At 42.4% G+C, this 19,424-nt stretch overlaps 1 protein-coding gene across 5 annotated transcripts in view; it reads left to right on the forward strand.

Annotated features, from left to right (window-relative positions):
- Nucleotides 1–16,859, forward strand: part of RNF150 (ring finger protein 150) — a 281,991-nt gene extending 265,132 nt beyond the window's left edge. For 2 of the 5 annotated variants that reach the window (XM_070769076.1, XM_070769077.1), the window contains exon 7: nt 15,754–16,859. In XM_070769076.1, the coding sequence (XP_070625177.1) occupies nt 15,754–15,893 (140 nt within the window). In that variant the 3' untranslated portion in view covers nt 15,894–16,859. The other 3 variants (XM_070769078.1, XM_019977314.2, XM_070769079.1) reach the window with 2 other exon arrangements.
- The last annotated feature ends 2,565 nt before the right edge of the window (nt 16,860–19,424 follow it).

Raw genomic sequence — 19,424 nt, forward strand, 5'->3', positions numbered from 1 at the left:
CAGCACATAACCATATAGGCGTGAATGTAACTGTGGATACGCAGACTCCCCTGAAAGTCAACATCTTCTGGGCATTGCTCCTGGTGCTTAGGCCTTCCCTGGTGGCTCAGTGGTGAAGAATCCGCCTGCCAATGCAGGAGACATGGGTTCAATTCCTGAGTCAAGAAGATCCCCTAGAGAAGGAAATGGCTACCCACTCCAGCATTCTTGCCTGGGACATCCTCAGACTAAGACTCTCAACTCTGAAGTATAAATGCAGTCATGTTCATGAACTCTGGTGTCAGAGAGGCCTCGGTGTGAATTCTGAATCTGACTCTTACTGTTGTGTAAACCCAGGAAGTTTTTTACTTTTCTGAGCCTTAGTTTTAACACTTGAAAACAGAAATAATAATTTTTCCTTTGTCACAGGTTAATTGTGAATATTCAATTGTACAATCTAAAGTACTTAGATAGATAGTCTCTGGCATATATTAATGCTAAGTTGTCAATAAGCACTCTATGGTTGTTAGTTAATAAAACATAAAACTTGACACCCTATGCATCACCCTTTGACACCCTATGTCCAGAGAGGAAATTCAATTTCACCAAGTGCCTCCTATTTATGGAGGGTTGGGAATGTTGACAATGGATGGGCCAGAGCCTGTTAAGTGAGACAGACCCCATCCTGCCCAAGACAGGACAGGCCACATCTCAGGTTGGGAGGAACGTTATGTCGTCCAGGCCCACTGTTATAGAGATAGTTATAGCAAACCCACAGCAAAACTACAGCTGCAGTGTCTGTTTCCCAAAAGGAAACCTGTGAGAGTTGGACTATAAAGAAAGCTGAGTGCCGAAGAATTGATGCTTTTGAACTGTGGTGTTGAAGAAGACTCTTGAGAGTCCCTTGGACTGCAAGGAAATCCAACCAGTCCTTTCTAAAGGAAATCAGTTCTGGGTGTTCATTGGAAGGACTGATGGTGAAGCTGAAACTCCCAATATTTTGGCCACCTGATGTGAAGACCTGACTCATTTGAAAAGACCCTGATGTTGGGAAAGTTTGAAGGCAGGAGGAGAAGGGGACGACAGAGGATGAGATGGTTAGATGGCATCACTGACTCAATGGACATGAGTTTGGGTAAACTCTGGGAGTTGGTGATGGATAGGGAGGCCTGGCATGCTGCGGTTCATGGGGTCGCAAAGAGTCAGACACGACTGAACAACTGAACTGAACTGAATTCTTTAGGTAACATTCTTTGTATTAAAGAGGAAACAAAGAAACCAAAGTCCATATGAATAATTTATGGACTAAATGGAATTAATAAAAACAAATCCCGCCACTAAGAATTTTTTGGTTAACCACAGTTAGCCTACTGATGGATTTTACTTAGAATTAAATGTGCTAATATATGCAAGTAGTAGTTATGAGTCAACAAAACAGGTCACAGAGCGCCATTTAAAGCCATGTTTTCTGCTTACCGTCTAAGAGATTCAAGATGGAGTGCTAGATACTTGGGATCAATTCTTAAATCCACCAAAATACTTTCTCTGTGCTGAAGTGAATATAACATAAAAGAAGCAGACTCATAGAGAGCAAACTAGGGGTTATCAGTGGGGATGGGGTAAGAAGTAATTTAGGGGTGGGAAATTAAAAGACACAAACTATTGGGTCTAAGACTGGCTCAAGGATGAATTGTACAACACAGGAATATAGCTAATATTTTGTAATAACTACAATGGAAATTATACAACCTTTAAAGTTGTATAAAAATTTTAAAGTAGTAAAAAAATAAAATATTACTTTAATATAACATCTGACCTCTGTTCATATTATAACAAACCATCCCCGTGTTTCATCTGTTTTGCTGCAGTGGTTTTTGCTGGATTACCTCCACCCTTGACCTACCAATCTATTCTTCACTTAACTGCAAGAGTGATCTTTTAAAATATTAAGCAGGTCATATTACTCCCTGTTTAAATTCTCTCAATGTCCTTAAAATGAATGAAACAAAAAGAAGAAAGGAAGAGTGTCTAGTAGTATTGGGCAACTGTGTCAAATGGACTAAATATTTTTTCATCTGTGAAATAGAAATAATAATACCCACACATCAAAGGGTTGTTGTGAGAAATCAGTAAAGACCAATGCTATTTTTGTATTCATTTTATATTAACTTCCACAAGAGAGAAGGTAAAATTCAGTGAACATTTTGATAGTTAACAGTTATTTCATACTCCTCAATTAGTTCCACCTACAGAGAACTTTCTAAATGTTTTAGTGTCCGCATTTTTATTTGTACTATTATGGTCTCAAATTAAAACATCTGCTTTGATTAAAGAGAGCCTTCCCTGGAGGCTCAGATAGTAAGGAATCTGCCTGGAATTCAGGAGACCCAGGTTTGATCCCTGGGGGAAAAGATCCCCTGGAGAAGGAAATGGCAACCCACTTCAGTATTCTTGCCTGGGAAATCCCATGGGAGAGGAGCCTGGCAGGATACGGTCCATGGGGTCACAGAGTCAGACATGACTGAGTGACTAATATTTTCTTTCTTCTTTCAATTCAAGAAAAAAATTCTGTTTTCAAAAATTATGGAACAAACCAAGTCCAATTAAAAACATAGCACAGACTAAAGAATAATTTCAGATGTCTTCAGATCATTTTTTACAGTTTTGGAATGAAAAATGATTAGATACTGTGGGTGATGAAATGTCTCATCATGAAAATTGAACCATCTTTTGGCAAATCTGTTTGTATTGATTTGAATTTATCTTTGCCTAGAGCTGTGCAGGACAGTCAGTTTCCAAAATAGCATCATAAATTCAACAGCCAATAGTTATAGCAGTCCACACGGCCCTTTTTTCTTTCAATTCACACATTCCAGCTTAGAAAGCACCATAGTGAGAATGAAGCCATGAAATCTGCTGAGGCCGGTGGCTGAGAAGACAGGCGTGAAGGTGGGAAGCTGCAGGAACAGTGAGCTCTCTGTGTACCAGTCAGCTCTTATCTGTGCTTTGTTTTTGTGCTTGCTCTATTGAAAGCCATAGAATCACTCAGTGATGAGCTCTTTGGTTGACTTGTAGTTTACTTGTGAGCTACAATATTTGGCTTCTTATGAGCTGAATTGATTCATGGACTTTTGCCCAAAAGAACAAGGAGGAGGAGGAGACAGATGCAAAAGGGGAAGCGGTGGGAGGGGGGAGGATATATCTCTACAACGTAGACCTCATTTTAATTTTTTTAAATTTTTACACCATTTTTAATGGTTACACTCCATTCACAGTTATTACAAAATATTGGCTATATTCCCTGTATTGTACTACATCCTTGTAGCCTGTCTTACGTTAGTTTGTGCCTCCCAGTCCCCCAGCCCTATCTAGCCCCTCATCCCACTGGTAACCATAGTTTGTTCTCTGTATCTGTGTATTTGCTTCTTTTCTCTTGTATTTACTAGTTTGTTGTGTTTTCTGGGTTCCACATATAAGTGTTATTATACAATATTTGCCTTTTTCCATCTGACTTATTTCACTTAGCATAACACCCTCCCAGTCTGTCTACGTTGCTGCATATGGCAATAGAGTGTTCTTTTTTATGACCGAGCAGTAGTCCATTGTATATGCATACCACATCTTCTTTATCCGTCCATCTATCTTGGACACTTACATTGCTTCCATATCCTTAGCCCTCATTTTTTATCTCCAGGAATAAGAATATTCCCATTTTCTTTGTACCTCAGAGTAGTGAATTCTCACATTTAGTGCATACTTGTACTAAATATACAATTGCAGGCTTTCTTCTTTGTTAAGAGAAAAGCTTTTAGTAGAAAACAACATGTTGAAGAGTTATGGCAAAAGAAAAACTTACAACTCTTTATCACTGGTAATTTTATTAAATAATTATGTATTGAGCACCCACCATGTCTGAGGCACTGTGCTAGACTTGCATCAACATATACACAAGTAAACTGTAACAACTGGAAAGACATCTAATATACCTAGTACAAACTCTCATTTTATAGATTTTAAAGCTTTAGCCCCAGAGGAGAAAGTGACTTATACAGAGTAACATGTATAATTACTTACAGCTGAGACTACAGTCTCCTAAAGTAAGATAGGATCCCAGCTCTCATAGCTGTAATTTTAAGTGTTACTTGTTCTGTCATGTCCAACTCTTTGTGACCCTTGGATTGTAACCCGCCAGGCTCCTCTGTCCATGGAATTCTCCAGGCAAGAATGCTGGAGTGGGTAACCATTCCCTTCTCCAGGGGATCTTCCTAACCCTAGGATTGATCGCAGGTCTCCCGCATTGCAGACAGATTCTTTACTGTATGAACCACTAGGGAAACCCATATAGTTTTCTCATTGTAAAAGTGATGTTTGTGGAGAACACTGAGTAAAAAGTATGCATTGAACATGTGAAATTACTTCTAGGCACTCCTAAAACCCCACAAAAGCTGTAGCAAAGGGATTTTCCAACATGGACAGGGAAAGTGTAAGAAGAAACCCTGGAAAAATTTGGGCAACTGGGAGGAAATGAATAAATCGTCAGTGACTTAGTGGACCTAAAAATCAGAGCAATCCTCTGTGTCTAGCTGTGCAGATTGTGTCTGCCCAAATCCATTGCCCGCTGCTCACTACAATTGCAGAGTGAAAGCTTCCACCAGGTGGTGCCGAGCGCATAACCATGCGGAGAAAACAAGTGCTAAGCAGACATGAGGAAGAGGAGGACCACCCCAGTTTGCATCAAAGAATTCCCCAAAGGTCAGGGATGCAAGGCACCAGATAGCTCTGGAGAAGAGGATAAATGAGAAGGAAGTAACACATGCGAAATAAAGATGGACCATAGGTACAGGTGTAGGTATAGATGGGCTTCCCTGGCAGGTCAGCTGGTAAAGAATCCACCTGCAATGCAGGAAACACAGGTGGATCCCTGGGTTGGGAAAATCCCCTGGAGGAGGGCATGGCAATCCACTCCAGTATCCTTGCCTGGAGAATCCCATAGACAGAGGAACCTGGCGGGCTACAGTCCAGGGGGTCACAAAGAGTTGGACACAACAGAGCGACTAAGCACAGCACAGCATAGGTATAGATATAGATGTAGATACAGATATATCAATGGATGTAGATATAGATATTTAGCCAGCCTAGAATGTATATGATGTGAGGCAAGAATCCAATTTCCTCTTTTTTCTGCATGAATAATTTTATTGAATATTTGTGTGAGTGTGTTTTTTTTATGTTTACTTATTTATGTGGCTGAGTCCCGTCTTAGTTGTGACACGTGGGATCTTTCGTTGCAGCTCACGGACTCTCTAGTTGCAGCGCTCAGGCTGAGTTGCTCCCTGGCATGTGGGATCCTAGTTCCACAACAAAGGATCAAGCCTGTGTCCCCTGCATTGCAAGGCAGATTGTTAACCAGTGGACCACTAGGGAAGTCCCCTGAAAATTTGTTAAATGCCACCATTGACAAAGCTAAATACTTCTACCCAAGATCTGTTTCCAAAGTTTTATTCTACCCATTGATCTGTCTATAGTTATGTGAACCTCATGCACTTTTGGGTCTAGGAAACATTATAGATCTCAGTCTTTAGGTTGGCTACACCCCTGTGAGACACTTTATTTCTCTAAAACTGATTCTTAAGACCATAACTCTGTGTCAGTTCTCTGTTTGTCTCCTTGTAAACATTTGAAAATTCACTGCCCTTCATGAAACTCATATTTATTTTTTCTTAACTGTACCTCAACATGAAGAAATTATATCAGTGATTATGAGAGCAAAAGTATTATAACCATCTGCATTCTTTAGTACTTAGATATTTTGTTGGTCTTTTAATTGCATGTTTCTTCTGTAGGGTAATGGAACATACAAGATCTTCTGGTTTTAAAGCTGCCTTATAGGCTGCGATTCATGGGGTCGCAAAGAGTCAGACACGACTGAGCGACTGAACTGAACTGATAGGCTTCTCTGGTGGTTCAGATGGTGAAGAATCTGCCTGCAACGCAGGAGACCTGGGTTCGATCCCTGGATCAAGAAGATCCCCTGGAGAGGGAATGGCAACCCACTCCAGTATTCTTGCCTGGGAGAATCCCATGGACAGAGGAGCCTGGTGGGCTATAGTCTATTGGGTCACAAAGAGTCAGACACAAGTGAGCAACTAACACTTTCAATTATAGGCAGCTGAGCTCTCCAGCCTCCCCTGTTCATACTCCCTAGCTTACCTTTGCATCCCAGTCATATTTAAATACAGTCTGATGTCTGCACAAAGCTGTCTATCAACTCCAACCGTCTGTACATGCTATTGCTATTGCTTAAAAAAGATTCATCCTTCTCATTCATCTGGCTGAAATACAAGTTATCCTATAGACTCAGTTTAGACATGGTACCCAGTGGAAAGCTTTCTTAGACTCAGCAAATGGTTACGTAGCACCCTTACCTCCTAAAACACCAGGTACATCTTACAACAAAGAGCTTATCATGTTGGGGTAATTGACAAGTCAATGGTCTGCCTGCCTACTGGACAGTAAGCTCCTTGAGGACTGAAATTGCCTCATTTTCACCCCTATATCCCTACAGCTAGCACAATTCTTAGCATATAGTAGGGACTCAATTATATGTTGAGTGAATGAATGATATATGTTCACTGAAGCATGTTTAGGAGTAAAGCTAAATTTTTTAAAGAAAAGAAAATAATTATAAATCCCCAAATTTGAGACAACTCTTATTAATATTGTCGGCTTTCTTACTTCCAGTTAACTTTCTCTGTTGACTTCACTGCACATAAAGCTTTGAATACTTCTGTTTTCATTTACTGGGAGCATTTTCTTCTGTAAATACAGACTCTTTGGAAATATCACTGTAATAATTATAACAAGAAGATTGTCTTTTAGAAGTAACATAGTTTACTGAGATATTTTTTATTGTTAGGCTTTGTTACTTGCAATGTTTTGCTGCTGTAAATAATGCTTAAATGGATATGTTTGCATCTCTGATTAGTTCTCTGTAATATACTGTGGAAATGAAATTACAGGGTGAAAATTTCACAGTTCTGAATGCAGTTGATCAAAATATCTACTGAAATGTGCGTAATACAGTCTTTTTTAAAGAGTGAAGATTTCAAAACAAAAAGGAGTAGCTCCTTTTTACCTGATATTTATTGGTCAATTGTATTGCATTCTTTTGTGAATTGTATAACAGTAACCTTTACCTATTTTTTCTGTTGGACTCTTAGTTTTTCTTATTTATTTAAAAGTTCTCTGTACGTTAAGAATACAACCCTCAGTGAATTTTTTACAAATTTTCCCAGCATGACATAATACTTTTTTTTTCTGGCCACCATGCAGCATGCAGGATCTTAGTTCCCTGACTAGGAATCAAACCAGTGCCTCCTGTAATGGAAGTGCAAAGTCTTAACCACTAGACCACCAGGGAAGTTCCCCAGGGTGACATATACCTTTGATCTTATTGTTCATGTTTTTAATATTCTGAAAATTTTTATACACATTTATCAGTCGTTTCATCTGTGAATTGTTCAATTGCTTTTCCATATAGAATTTGTTGCCCTACTTAGAGATATTCAGTGTATTTTTTCCTCCTTAGATATATACTTATACATCTTTTCATAGTATGAGAAGGGCTTCCCAGTTGGCACTGGCAGTAAAGAACCCACCTGCCCCTGCAGGAGACATAAGAGATGTGGGTTTGATCCCTGGGTCAGGAAGATTCCCTGGAGGAGTGCATGGCAACCCACACCAGTATTCTTGCCTGGAGAATCCCATGGAGAGAGGAGCCTTGTGGGCTACAGTCTGTGGGATCACAAATTGATGTGACTTACCACACATGCCCTTAGCATAAGATAACTAGACTTTTTTCTTATGTATTTATTTTTTACAAACTAGGCAATTTTCCTGATACCTTCTCTTGAGCTTCAGTGAAAGGGAAGGCAGCTATGCTAGCCACTGTACCACCAAGACTTTGGCACCAATGAAATGTTACTTATTAAAGGCAACCGTATTAAACCTCTGAAGACGTAGCTCGGTGTTCACCATGAACTTTGTTTCCCCCTCAGGTGAGCAGGAGCCAGCTATAAGCAGTGATTCTGATATCTCACTGATCATGGCGATGGAGGTTGGACTGTCTGATGTAGAACTTTCCACCGACCAAGACTGCGAAGAGGTGAAATCTTGAAACGGCAAATAGAGAAAAAAGGGATGGTAGGATGCGAGGGGAAGGAAGGGAGGAGTGCCCCAAGATTGGACCCGGCACTCACATCTCCAGAACACCTTGGCAACTCCAGGGAGCTCCACTCAAGAATGGTACCGCAAAGCAATATCCAAAGTCACGTTCATCAGGATGCAGTTTCTCCGTCTCTGCAGCAGGCCCTGGCCTTGGCACCTGGGAAGCTGAAAGCTGATTTTCTCTCCCATGTCCTTGTAGACACACCCTTCAGAAGTTCCCGAAACAGACTGAAAGGACACTCTTAGGCCTTCTTGGTTTCATTTCAGTTTTTCCCGGGGTCTTGTTTTCCTGTTTGGGGAATGTGATTGATTTCTTCGGCAGTTTCTTTTTAAGGACTATGTGTAGTGTACTTTATGTTCACTCCTTTGTGTTTCCTTCGATTCACTCCAGCTTTCATACTGAGTTCTGTTTAGAAGCATCAGTTCCTGCTCTGACCAGTTTGTATTCCATCTCTGAGATTAATGGCCTTGACCTCTCAGCATGAAGTGTGCATGGCTTTGGGAAGTGCCTCGGCACCTTGAAACAGTCTAAGGCCAGCTTTCATTTAGAATCTAAGTTCTTTTAAGTGGGTCTTAAAACTCCCAGCTGCCAGAGAGCCCAACACCGAGCTCTGAGTCTGCAGAGGCCACTGCTCATGTTTTTCAGCTACACACCCTGGCTTCCACTTGCCCAGCTCTGTTAAGGACCCACGTGACCTGAGGAGGAAGCTCTAGGGAGGCACGTCAATCCTTCTGGGTCTTAGCAGTCTTTGACTGAAATGCTGAAATCACAATTTCCCTCTCGGGGCATTAGCGCCATTCCAAGTGGCTGTAGGGCTTGTCCGTCGCTGGGACGACAAGCCTAATTTTCAAACCAGATACCACATACCCTTCCTGAAAGTGAACCATCTGTTGCATTGGTTTCCCCAAGGCTACGACAATCTCCTGTTACCTCCACAAGTGGGTCCTGCAGGAGATGGAAGCTTTAGAAAAGATCCAAGCATCTTTGGATCCAACACAGAGCATCCAGGTCTTACTTTAATTCCAGTACACTTCTGTTCAACCTCACCAGACCTCGAGGAAGGATTTAGGTGAATCCTTAGGAAACTGCTTCCCAGGGCTCCCCCGAGTGCGTCTAGATACCAAGTGGGAGGTGGGAGGTGGAGTGTAATAGAACACTCGATCTAAAAAGTACAGCATGGGAATTGTTAAAATCAAGTTTCTGCTGACTGAGAGACAAAGTCAGAGGGAGAGGAAACGAGGTATCAAAATGAATTCTGAAAATCCACCTGATGTTTTTAAACTCTTTATGTTTTTATTCTTTTTTTTGTAACTATGACAGAGATGTGCTATTTTTTCAGTGGGCAATTTTGTAATACATTCGAGACTCTCCAGATGCATGGATGACTAAGGCAGTGTACACTGTTTCTCTGGACTATTAGATGGATCACCTCGACATCTGTGAAAGGCCAGGCTGCTGGGCATGGGTTACCTGGGAAAGAACGTTTCTCTCATCGAGTTATTGACGTATGTGATGAGGCCCTTCTGCCTTGCCACACTCATCCTCGTGCAAAAACAGAGTTTGGTTCTGCTGTAAAACTGGGCTGCCTGCTGGAACACGGTGTAGATGTCAAGGGAGACCCTTGAAGGCTCTTTTTTCTCTACCTTTAACGATTTCCTATTTGATACTTTCTAAGTAGGCAGCAAAGGCAGAGAAAATGGTCACCACCTTCAGAAATGTCACATCTCTGTAGGAGTCCTGTCGTGAAATTCAGGGTGTCCAAGGCAGGGAAGAATAAAGGCAGTGCTGAATCCAGAGTCAGGAGGCGGAGATGAGCCGCGTGCTTGCTGGGCCTCGGCTTCAGCATCTGTAAAGAGAAGGTGTTTAACAAGATGATGCCCGAGGCTCCTGCCGGTCTTAGGACCACTAATGAGCATTTTGCCAGGGGGACCCATTTTTAGCGGTGAGTGATGACACGCAGCAGACTTTCTACCTTGGGCAGGCAGAGTTACTTGACATGTAACATATAACAACAGCTTTTTGAGACTCAGCACGCCTGTGTGGCTGAGACTGACTGTCTAAATAATGGAAGTTCTAAGGCCAAGGAGGAGTTGCTTTATTTTGCCTTGCTTTAAAAAGCCACACTTAGTCACAGAGTCTGCAGTCTCTGGATACCTTCAAATCCTCGTTCTCAGTGTGGAATTCTTCATCTCAAGATATTTCTTTTTCTAGGTCAGCAAAGGCCTGTACCACCTACCCCTCCTTCAGTCCACTTTGTGCAAAACAAAGTTTGGTATTAAGTCAAAGGGAATGAAGAGGATAATTACATAAATTGGATCCCATGCCCAGAGAGAAAATGCCTTTAGGATTGGTGGGTGTTCTCTCTTCCTGCCAGTGACCAGGTAGATCAGGAATTGGTTGCTTATGTGTGCCGTAGCCCAGCAGCCCCTAAAAGATGCTGCCTAGGTGATGACAAGCCCAGGTGGCAGAGCTGAGTCTGTGGACCTGACCCTAGGAAAGTTCTGCTGCAAGCTCCGTGAGTCTAGAAGGTTCTCCTTTACCAAAGACGTGTTTCTGAAGAATTTTCCCATGACTTTGTTAATTTTAAGAAAAAAAAAAAAATTAACTGGCATGGAAGGGTTAAAAAAAAATGGAAAGAACCATTCCCACACAGATCGTCCCCCCAAAGAATAAACCCTGACCTGGGCCCCCCGTGGCTCGTAGAAAGTATCAAAGGACATGGGAACCCTCTTGAAGCATCTGCAGACTTGATGTGCATTTTTCCATAGGGTCTAGATGAGTACTCTCCAATAGAAATATAGTAGAAGTCCCACATGTAATTGCAAGTTTCCTACTGGCCACATTTTTAAAAAGCGAAAGAAAACAGGTAAGAGTAATTTCCATAATATACTTCTTTGTTCCAACGTTACTGTTTCCACAGGTAATTAGTATAAAAAGTATTCATGAAATACTTGACATTCTTTTTCATACTAAGTCTACTAAAGGCAGCGTGTGTTTGACAGTCACTCAGCTGTCCATTTGGACTGGCTGATGCTCCAGTCCTCAGCAGCCACATGTGGTTCATCGTCACCTTGGAGAACACAGGACTAGAGCTTCTCCAATGTTCTCCCAAGATTCCCTGACCCTTACAAATAAAAGGAGGTAAAACCTAATTACCACTAGAGAGAACTGGATCCCACCCAGGTCACCTAATGAGAGGCCCAGAGACCCACTTGTCTTATAATGGATAAATATTCAGAACATCCTTCCTGAAATTTTTGCTGGGCCTATTTAACCTTACCACAATTGTCCATGACCATTTGCCGTTACTTCCTTGACCAGTTTTTTTTGTTTGTTTGTTTGTTTTTTAAAGAAGTCACCCAAAGCATGTTGGTTTGGTGCTGAGACAAAATTATATCCTTCACGTCCACCCTTGGACGGATGTGTGGCATTCCGGAGCCAAACGGAATTCCATATTCTAGTAATGCAGATTTACTTCCACCCCTGGTCGCCCTGCAGATGGTCTTTTCCTAGTCCCAGTGGCCCCTAGCCCCATCACTTTGGCTAAAATGCATGGATTTGGGAGGAAAAAGTGGCAAGGTACATACAGGCTCCAAACACGAGACTCTGTGTGGCCTTCTCAATACAGGAGAAGTCTTAGGAGCTTGTGACTTTCCAGCCTCAAGTTGGTGAATTATGATGCCCTGAAACTCAGAAACCAGCTCTCAACTCAGAAGTAAGCATCCCCCTTCGGCCCCAAGGAGGTGGGCAAGAAAACGGGCATCCCCATTCCCTCAGTGTAATTTAGAGTCCCCTCTAGGAATTGCTGTATCCTGTGTGGCTGGTCCCTTTGGGCAGAACTGAACTTCGATCATGAATAGAGCATCGATATTTTGATTTCATCTCTAGGTTTGGATCACCCCTAAAGTGTCAACTCTGTCATCCTGGCAGGGAGTGATGGAGAGCTTGGAGAAGGTAGAAAGTTAAAAGTAGCAAAGGCATCTACCTTTTCTGACGTCACTGAGTAATGATCATGACCATGGAGGCAAAGAGGGTGTTTTTTTGTTTTGCTTTTAATTGGGGGATAATTGCTTTACAATATTGTGTTAGCCTCTGCCATACAGCAACATGAATCAGTCACAGGTCAAAGAGGTTTCTCTGTTTTGTTTTCCCTCATTCTGCTGGAAACATCCTGCATGCTCCTGGGTCTGGATTCGGTCATCCCAACCAATGGTACCCAGGCTAGTTCTGCTAGTGCTCTGACATTCCTGAAGCTGACATCCTTTCAGAACCAAAAACGATGACAGACAGCCTGTCTTGGACTCTTACTACCATCACGTTCATCTAGTCGAGATGAAAATTCTTGCAGAGCATTTAGTTGTCTGTTGAAGGCATCACCTGGACTGAAAACAAAGAAACCTCATCAAAGCAAAACCCTTTCAGAAAACCACAGAGAGAGTCACACCCTCTGTGGAGGGTGGCTCCAACCCTCTGTGGTAATAGAGCCTCTGAGGCCATTTCTGGTAGCATTTTTTAATAATACTTTCATTTAGATTTCTTTCCTTTTTTGTCTGGGTGTGTCTCTCTCTGGCTCTCTGACTGCCTATCTCTTTCTTTGTCTGCACACCCCCACATGAATCCTTTTCCCATCTTTTAGGACAGAAAAACCTTAGTGGATCTGAAGAGGTGTTATTATTGTGATTACCGTCCTTCCTGTTGTTGATGTTTTTCTTCTTTTTATTGTGTGGCAGAATCTATCTCTGCACTTCTGATGAGGAAAACCAGTTGACTATAAAAGCAAATTAACTTCCTCTGTAGTGGAGTTTGCCTCATTTTCACTTCTCATGTCACTAATTTTATCACAGACCACCTCTATCTATTGCCTTAAAAAAAAAAAAAAAAAAAGACTTCCTTTCCAGCAAAGTCTCCGAGGCAAATAATGGCAAGGTAACAATTCCAGAAGGCTGTCTAATCTGTTATCTTCCACCCCCAGCATCTGTGACCTTCTCAGTTCACCACAGGCCCCCAGGGTTAGGATTTCTTGGAAAAACACATGGGCTGTACCGTATCCGATGTCCACTCCTGCTTCTTAACATCTTGGCACAAGAACTTGCTCTTTGTAAGTGATCTGAGAGGCCACTTCTTCCTTGAAACTGAAAAAGAAGCAAAAAGAAACCATTCGCCCAAAGTTAGGGATGCATAGTTCCTTGTGAGGTGCCCTGCATCACAGAACTCCCTCTGTGTTATTTGCATGGCCAGAACTGAACAGTACTTTTGATAAGGGCAATTAAAAGGTGGTGAGGATACAGCTTCCTGATGACTCAGCGGGTAAGGAATCCTCCTGCAATGCAGGAAACGTGGGAGATGCCAGTTCAATTCCTGGGTTGGGAAGATTCCCTGGAAGAGGAAATGGCAACCCACTCCAGCATTCTTGCCTGAAAAATCCCATGGACAGAGGAGCCTGCTGGGCTATAGTTCAGAGGGTCGCAAAGAGTCGGGCACGACTGAGTAACTAAGCACTCATGCACAGAGATGCTTTTACCCACAGGGAGTTAGGAAAGAAGATGGCAGGGAAAGTGCATGGATGCTCTTCCCGAATCAGTTTTAAATCAGAGGATTTAAAACTAAAATCCTCCACAAGACCTCTATGAGGCCTTGTGTTCATCTTAAGGAGTTTAACGCTTGTGAGTTAAACACTCCTGATTGCAAAGAAGGTTGGGATTATCTGAAAAATAAATTAATTCTGAGAAGCAGGTATGCATTTCTCATCACTTACCTCTTACCTTCCTGCCCTCCCCTCCCCATCTCATGACTCCAGGCCCCTTGTAATTTATAAAGACCCACAGATGAGTAGCCACACTGTGCTCTTTGACCTTTGGGTGTCACTAAATTAATCATCCCAAAACTCAAGCAATGCATCCAGGTCCTGGATGTAGACTCTTCATTATCAAGTCCTTTAATTGCAAACCCCTCTCATTCTGCAAAGGAGCTGCTGAGGTTATTTACATCTCTCTATACTGTCCTCTAAATGATGCATGCCTTGAGTGCTTCATGATCAAGTGGCTTCTCCAGAAATCTCCGTGATTAAAGACCTTCTTTTCCTTGTGCTACTGTTAACATTTGCATTTACCACCAAGCCATTCTGTCTCTAGCCACTGGACAAATATTTGTTGAGGATAATAAGTCAAAAACATGCATCTCTCCAGAGGCTCTGTGGGTCTGAAGAGAGGGAGGGAGAAAACCCATGGAGAAGGTAGCTCATTCTGAGTCACCGAAAGTCGTTGCTTGGCAGGACATCAGTGGTCTTGTCCTCCTTACTGAAGTGAAAGACTTGGAGAAGCAGAGAACATCAGGTGGGGACCATGTGTACTGTATAAACCAAAGACCATCCAAACACGTGTCCACCCTCCCAATGGACACATGTTTCTTCCAGTGGCTAGTGTAACTTTTTCCCAATGTGCTCATAAATAAAAGTGAAGTTGGTTCACTTGGTTGAATGAAACTGTGAATGAAATCTTAGGGGGGTTTCTCTTGCAGGCTGGATTTCTCTTATGATATCCAGAAATCTAAAAAAAAAAAAAAAAGCATCATGGCCTTAGTACTGCACCATCCTGACAGTCGAGTGCTTAGTCTCCTTTTCCCTCAGAAGTTTCAGACAAATCGAGCGCTTTGTTGAACTCAGAATATTGTTCTCTTTGAGAATGTGAAGACTTTAAATAGCCAAAGAATTTTCGTGTATAAGAGCTAGTTAATTATAGCATATCCTGCTCTTTTGAAGAAAATACCAAACTTTGCCTGTAGTGATAGATCGTGAATCAATGGCAGGACTATTAACTTAAGGACTCTTCAGTCTGTGTTTGCGTTGGCGTCTACGGTACTTAGTGTTAAACGGGATGTTATTGCAAGGGAGCAGGGCGCCCTCTGCTGGAATCCTCGCCATTATCCTTTCGGCCAGCTCATCTGACGAGAGTCACCATTTCCTCAACAACTGGTAGTGATTTGCCTTTTCTTGTAGTTTCCTCGGTAGTTGAGAATTTGATCCACTTTTGTCAGAATAGGGAGGAATGTCACAAACTCTGAAAACTGGAGGAGGGCCCCGTGGAACATCTCTCTGTCAGCAGCCCCCTTCTTCCAGAAAACGTTGAAAGAATATTGTTTGCTCTGTTTGCAAAGGAGATGCCTCTGGCTGGAATGTTTGTACAGAGTTCTAAGACAAGGGCCTGATTGTTTTGTAACGTTATCTCAACTTTTTTCTTGTCAAATTGCAAAGGAAGATCAATAAACAGATTTCTTTCATATGAATGTAAATGGTGTGAGATACTGACGTGTTTTGTACGTGTACATAATATATTTACTTCCTGCTTTCACATTAGTAATCTGAAATGGTTGTACCATTTTATAATTAGAAAGAGATGTCGAGGTGGGGGAGGGGAGGGAGGGGTTGTTATTTTTATAGTGAGAAGTCCCTTATATTTAGAAAACTTGAAGTAATTTTGTACTTGTGAAAAGTTACATTCCATTCATTTCTTGAAAAAATAATGGGTGTTATTCTTTTAAATGTTCACAAGCTGGAAGGATGATTATTCCAGTTTCTGGGAAGAGCCTCCCAAGCAGTATATACAAGACACTGATTCTGTGGACTGCAGATCAAGACCAGCAACTGACAGCTCAGCAATGTGAAAAGGAAAGAAAAACCAACTTATTTTAACCTCTTTAGGTAGGATATTATTATTTCCATAGGGGGGAAAAAATCTCCTACAAAGAATGAATTTACCATTCAGAAATAGTTCAGACATGACATTTTAAGTTAATGTCTAGTCCCTTCCTACTAACAAGAAAAAAATTCAGTGGATTTATTACCCACCCCCCACCCCCTGCCAACACAGATTAAGTGCTTTCATTGTAAAACGAATGACGTCACTGTTAGAGTTTTACTCAGCGGCCCCCTGAGGTCTGAAGATCCACGTGTAATGGTCCCTAACTCATTCTCACGATACTCAGATTATGAGACTGTTCCTTGTTTTATTTGCCACGTGACTCAAAATCACCAAAGTTACTCCCCACGGCATTTTCACCAGTAACTTCTTATTTGGACTTTGGTTTGTTCTTAATTGTTAAAAAAAAACAAAATTTCAGTAGTGAATTATGTAGCTGTTCTACCCAAACATTATCTTCTATACAAGTCACAGGCATATTTAAATGATTAGTTCAGATGGTGTAGTTATTGAGTTTCATTTTGTTTTTTTCTGTATAAATCTCTTTTTCTTCTTCCCCACCTCAGGCACTTACCTTACTTCTTCTAAAGCACTTTATATCCCTCTTGAAATACACAGAAGTTTAAAAGAAACCATCTTTAACAGGAATTGTCTTCTATTAGAAGACACAACTTTTATTTTGATTTATTCTATTCTCTATGTGCTTGGAGAGCAGAAGCTGTTGTCTCATACGGGCTAATGATAAGATATTAAGGATAATAATTGGAATTATTCAATCATACAACACGGCTCTTTTTATTATATAGAAGACTATCATGTAAATAAGTGCAATCGTGTTCTTCTGTAAAGTTCAAAAAACATGCAGTTATGAAAATTTGAAAAGGATTGTGAATTCCAGGAAATTCCATTGCAAAATTTTGTTTGGTTTTGTTTTTTAATAAAATGGAACCTGAGGCGTATGTTTGTGTCATCCTTTCCCTAACTGTAACCTCATCTGGGATTCCATGGTGGCACTGTGGGTGAGAAAACATCCATATTTATCGCTGTCATGATTGTGTTCAAAGAACTAGAGATTTTAATAACTTCTTTATCTCTCTCGGGTAAGTCAAATGCCAGGTAGACCTCCTCTTAGCTCTGTGGCTCTAAGTGAAGTAATTAAAAAGATTTTGAGGGAGTTCCCTGGAGGTCCAATGGTTAAGACTCTGTGCTTCCAATGCAGAGGGTGCGGGTTCAATCCCTGGTTGGAGAACTAAGGTCCCACATGCCGAAAATTAAAAATTGAAAGCTATATTTCAAGCAGCTCAGGAGAAGAATGGCTGCTGAAGTCTCTTGAACTGTTGTTGGGTAGGAACAGAACACTTGATCTGAGCTACCAGTGGGCAGATAGGTAGTGAGTAAAGAAGGTTACACTGCGGAGCCCACCAGATGGGCCGGGGCAGCAAGTCCTCATTTATACTTACTTGTACACGTCTAACAGGTTTTAAACAGCAATTTGTTCACATTAGCAAGGTGGGAATGCCAGCCTAAGGAAGTAGGAAAGGAAGATGAAAAAGGGGAGCGGTACCCTATTTGTTACCACCCACCAGGCAGGCCCTGGTGTGGCTCAGAGCCTCTGGGTCCGGCCCATCCAAGATGCCAGTGTGTCACCTTGAGGCAGGCAAGTCGTACGTGCCTGGCGTGGTTCAGCTTGTGACGGAGGCCTTCCACCTGGCCTGGGCCACCTCCAGGGGCTGTGAACACTACACTATTTGCTGGCAAAAGCCAAGCAAGCCATGTTGGATGCCCTGGCCTCCCAGAGCTGCTTCCTGCCCAAGTGACCACTGCTCTGTGAATGGCTGGAAAGCATCAGAGGCCAATCCATGCTTCATTCCTAGGTCAGAGGACATTTGAAGGAGATTATTGGTAACTGTGCCTGTGCCACATTGGGAGGCACTCTCCATTTTGCTCATGCCTCCACGATCACAAGGTTGATCTCCCCAAGCACCTGTGATCACCAACAAAGCTGCCATCTGGGGTGGAAGCTATTACCCAAGATCTGGAAGCCATCCCTCCTGACTCCGTCGTCCATGGTCCTTCCAAATGTGTTCAGTGGGACCCATTCTCACTATGCTAGGAACTTCAGCAGCCAAGTCCCAAGGGCAACTCCACTGGAACAAGGCTTCGTACAAAACACATTAACAACTTCCAAGCAGGTCTTCACTAAGTCATCACTGTTCCTCTCTGTCAAGGATCGTAGTTTTCAACACTGTGCTAGATGAGACCACTTGCAGAGAATGTGTAGGTTTTTGAGGTAGAATAAAGCTGCTGGACCTTGTTTCCCACTTCAGAGCGCTGTCCCTGCTCCAGCTGTAACAGGAAAAGGGCCGCGTGCACAGCCTGCACCGCCAGCCTGGTGCCCACTTCCCTGGAGCAGAGATGTCCTGGGACACAGGTCACCAGGGTCCCTCAGAGTCACCTGTGTGTCAGGGAGCAGGCAGGGGTGACCACATGGCTTATTTACCATTCCCCATTCAGGAAGTAGAGGCGCTGCCCTTTTAGACACTCCACTTCGTGGGCTTTTAAGAAGCCATGCAGTATACTCATCGTTTCAAGAATGGAGAATGCAAAACTCCACAGTGCTTTGTAATAAGCCAGCTGAGCCAACTTGACCACCCAGTTTCCTAGACTGTTAATGCCCTTATTTGGAGTACTAGATGCTAAACTGCTATTCAAAACATAGGAAAATGTGTTTAGGGACTTCCCTCGTGGTCCAGTAGGTCCCAATACAGGGGGCTAGGGTTCGATCCCTGGTCAGGGAACTAGATCCCACATGCTGCAACTGAGTTTGCATGCCACAGCTAAATATCCTGCATGCCACACAAGACCCGGTGCAGCCAAACAAATAAGAAAGAATATGTGTTGAGTTCTTTTCTAAGTCTCACAATCCTTTCTATGCCAATGTCAGCATTCCCACTCATCTCCTCGCCTTGGTTGAATGATTCATTCCACCAGATTGGGGAAACAGGCCTGATAGGGGAAGAAGTAGGTTATTTTTGCTCTGTGATAATTACTATACATAAAGTGAGGGTACCAACTGACAAGAAATTCAGTACCTAGACAGGTTTCATTATTTCTGAGATGTTTTAGAACCATGGTTCCATCATTCTTAGGGATCCAACAACAGAAATTAGTTTGCACAGTATTTCATCCCACTGGTTGGTAGAGTCACCCTCAGGTCTCACAGTGATTCTCTGTTCTTGGCAGTAAGCATAAGGGACAGGGAGGGACTTCCCTGGTGATCCAGTGGCTAAAACTCCTCGCTCCCAATGCAGGGGGCCCTGGTTTGATTCCTGGTCAGGGAACTAGATGCAACAAAGAGGTGGTGCAGTCAAATAAATAAAAATATCTTTTAAACTGTCTCCCTTCCCTCCCCCCCGCCCCGCCCCGCCCCATAAGCCTACAACCACTTTCCTCTAGGAGAACACATCTCCTAGAGATGCATACTTAGTGGTGGTCAACCAACCAAAAAAAATTAAGAGACTTTT

The sequence above is a fragment of the Bos indicus genome, chromosome 17 (genome assembly GCF_029378745.1).
Source record: "Bos indicus isolate NIAB-ARS_2022 breed Sahiwal x Tharparkar chromosome 17, NIAB-ARS_B.indTharparkar_mat_pri_1.0, whole genome shotgun sequence".
NCBI classification, from domain to species: Eukaryota; Metazoa; Chordata; class Mammalia; order Artiodactyla; family Bovidae; genus Bos; species Bos indicus.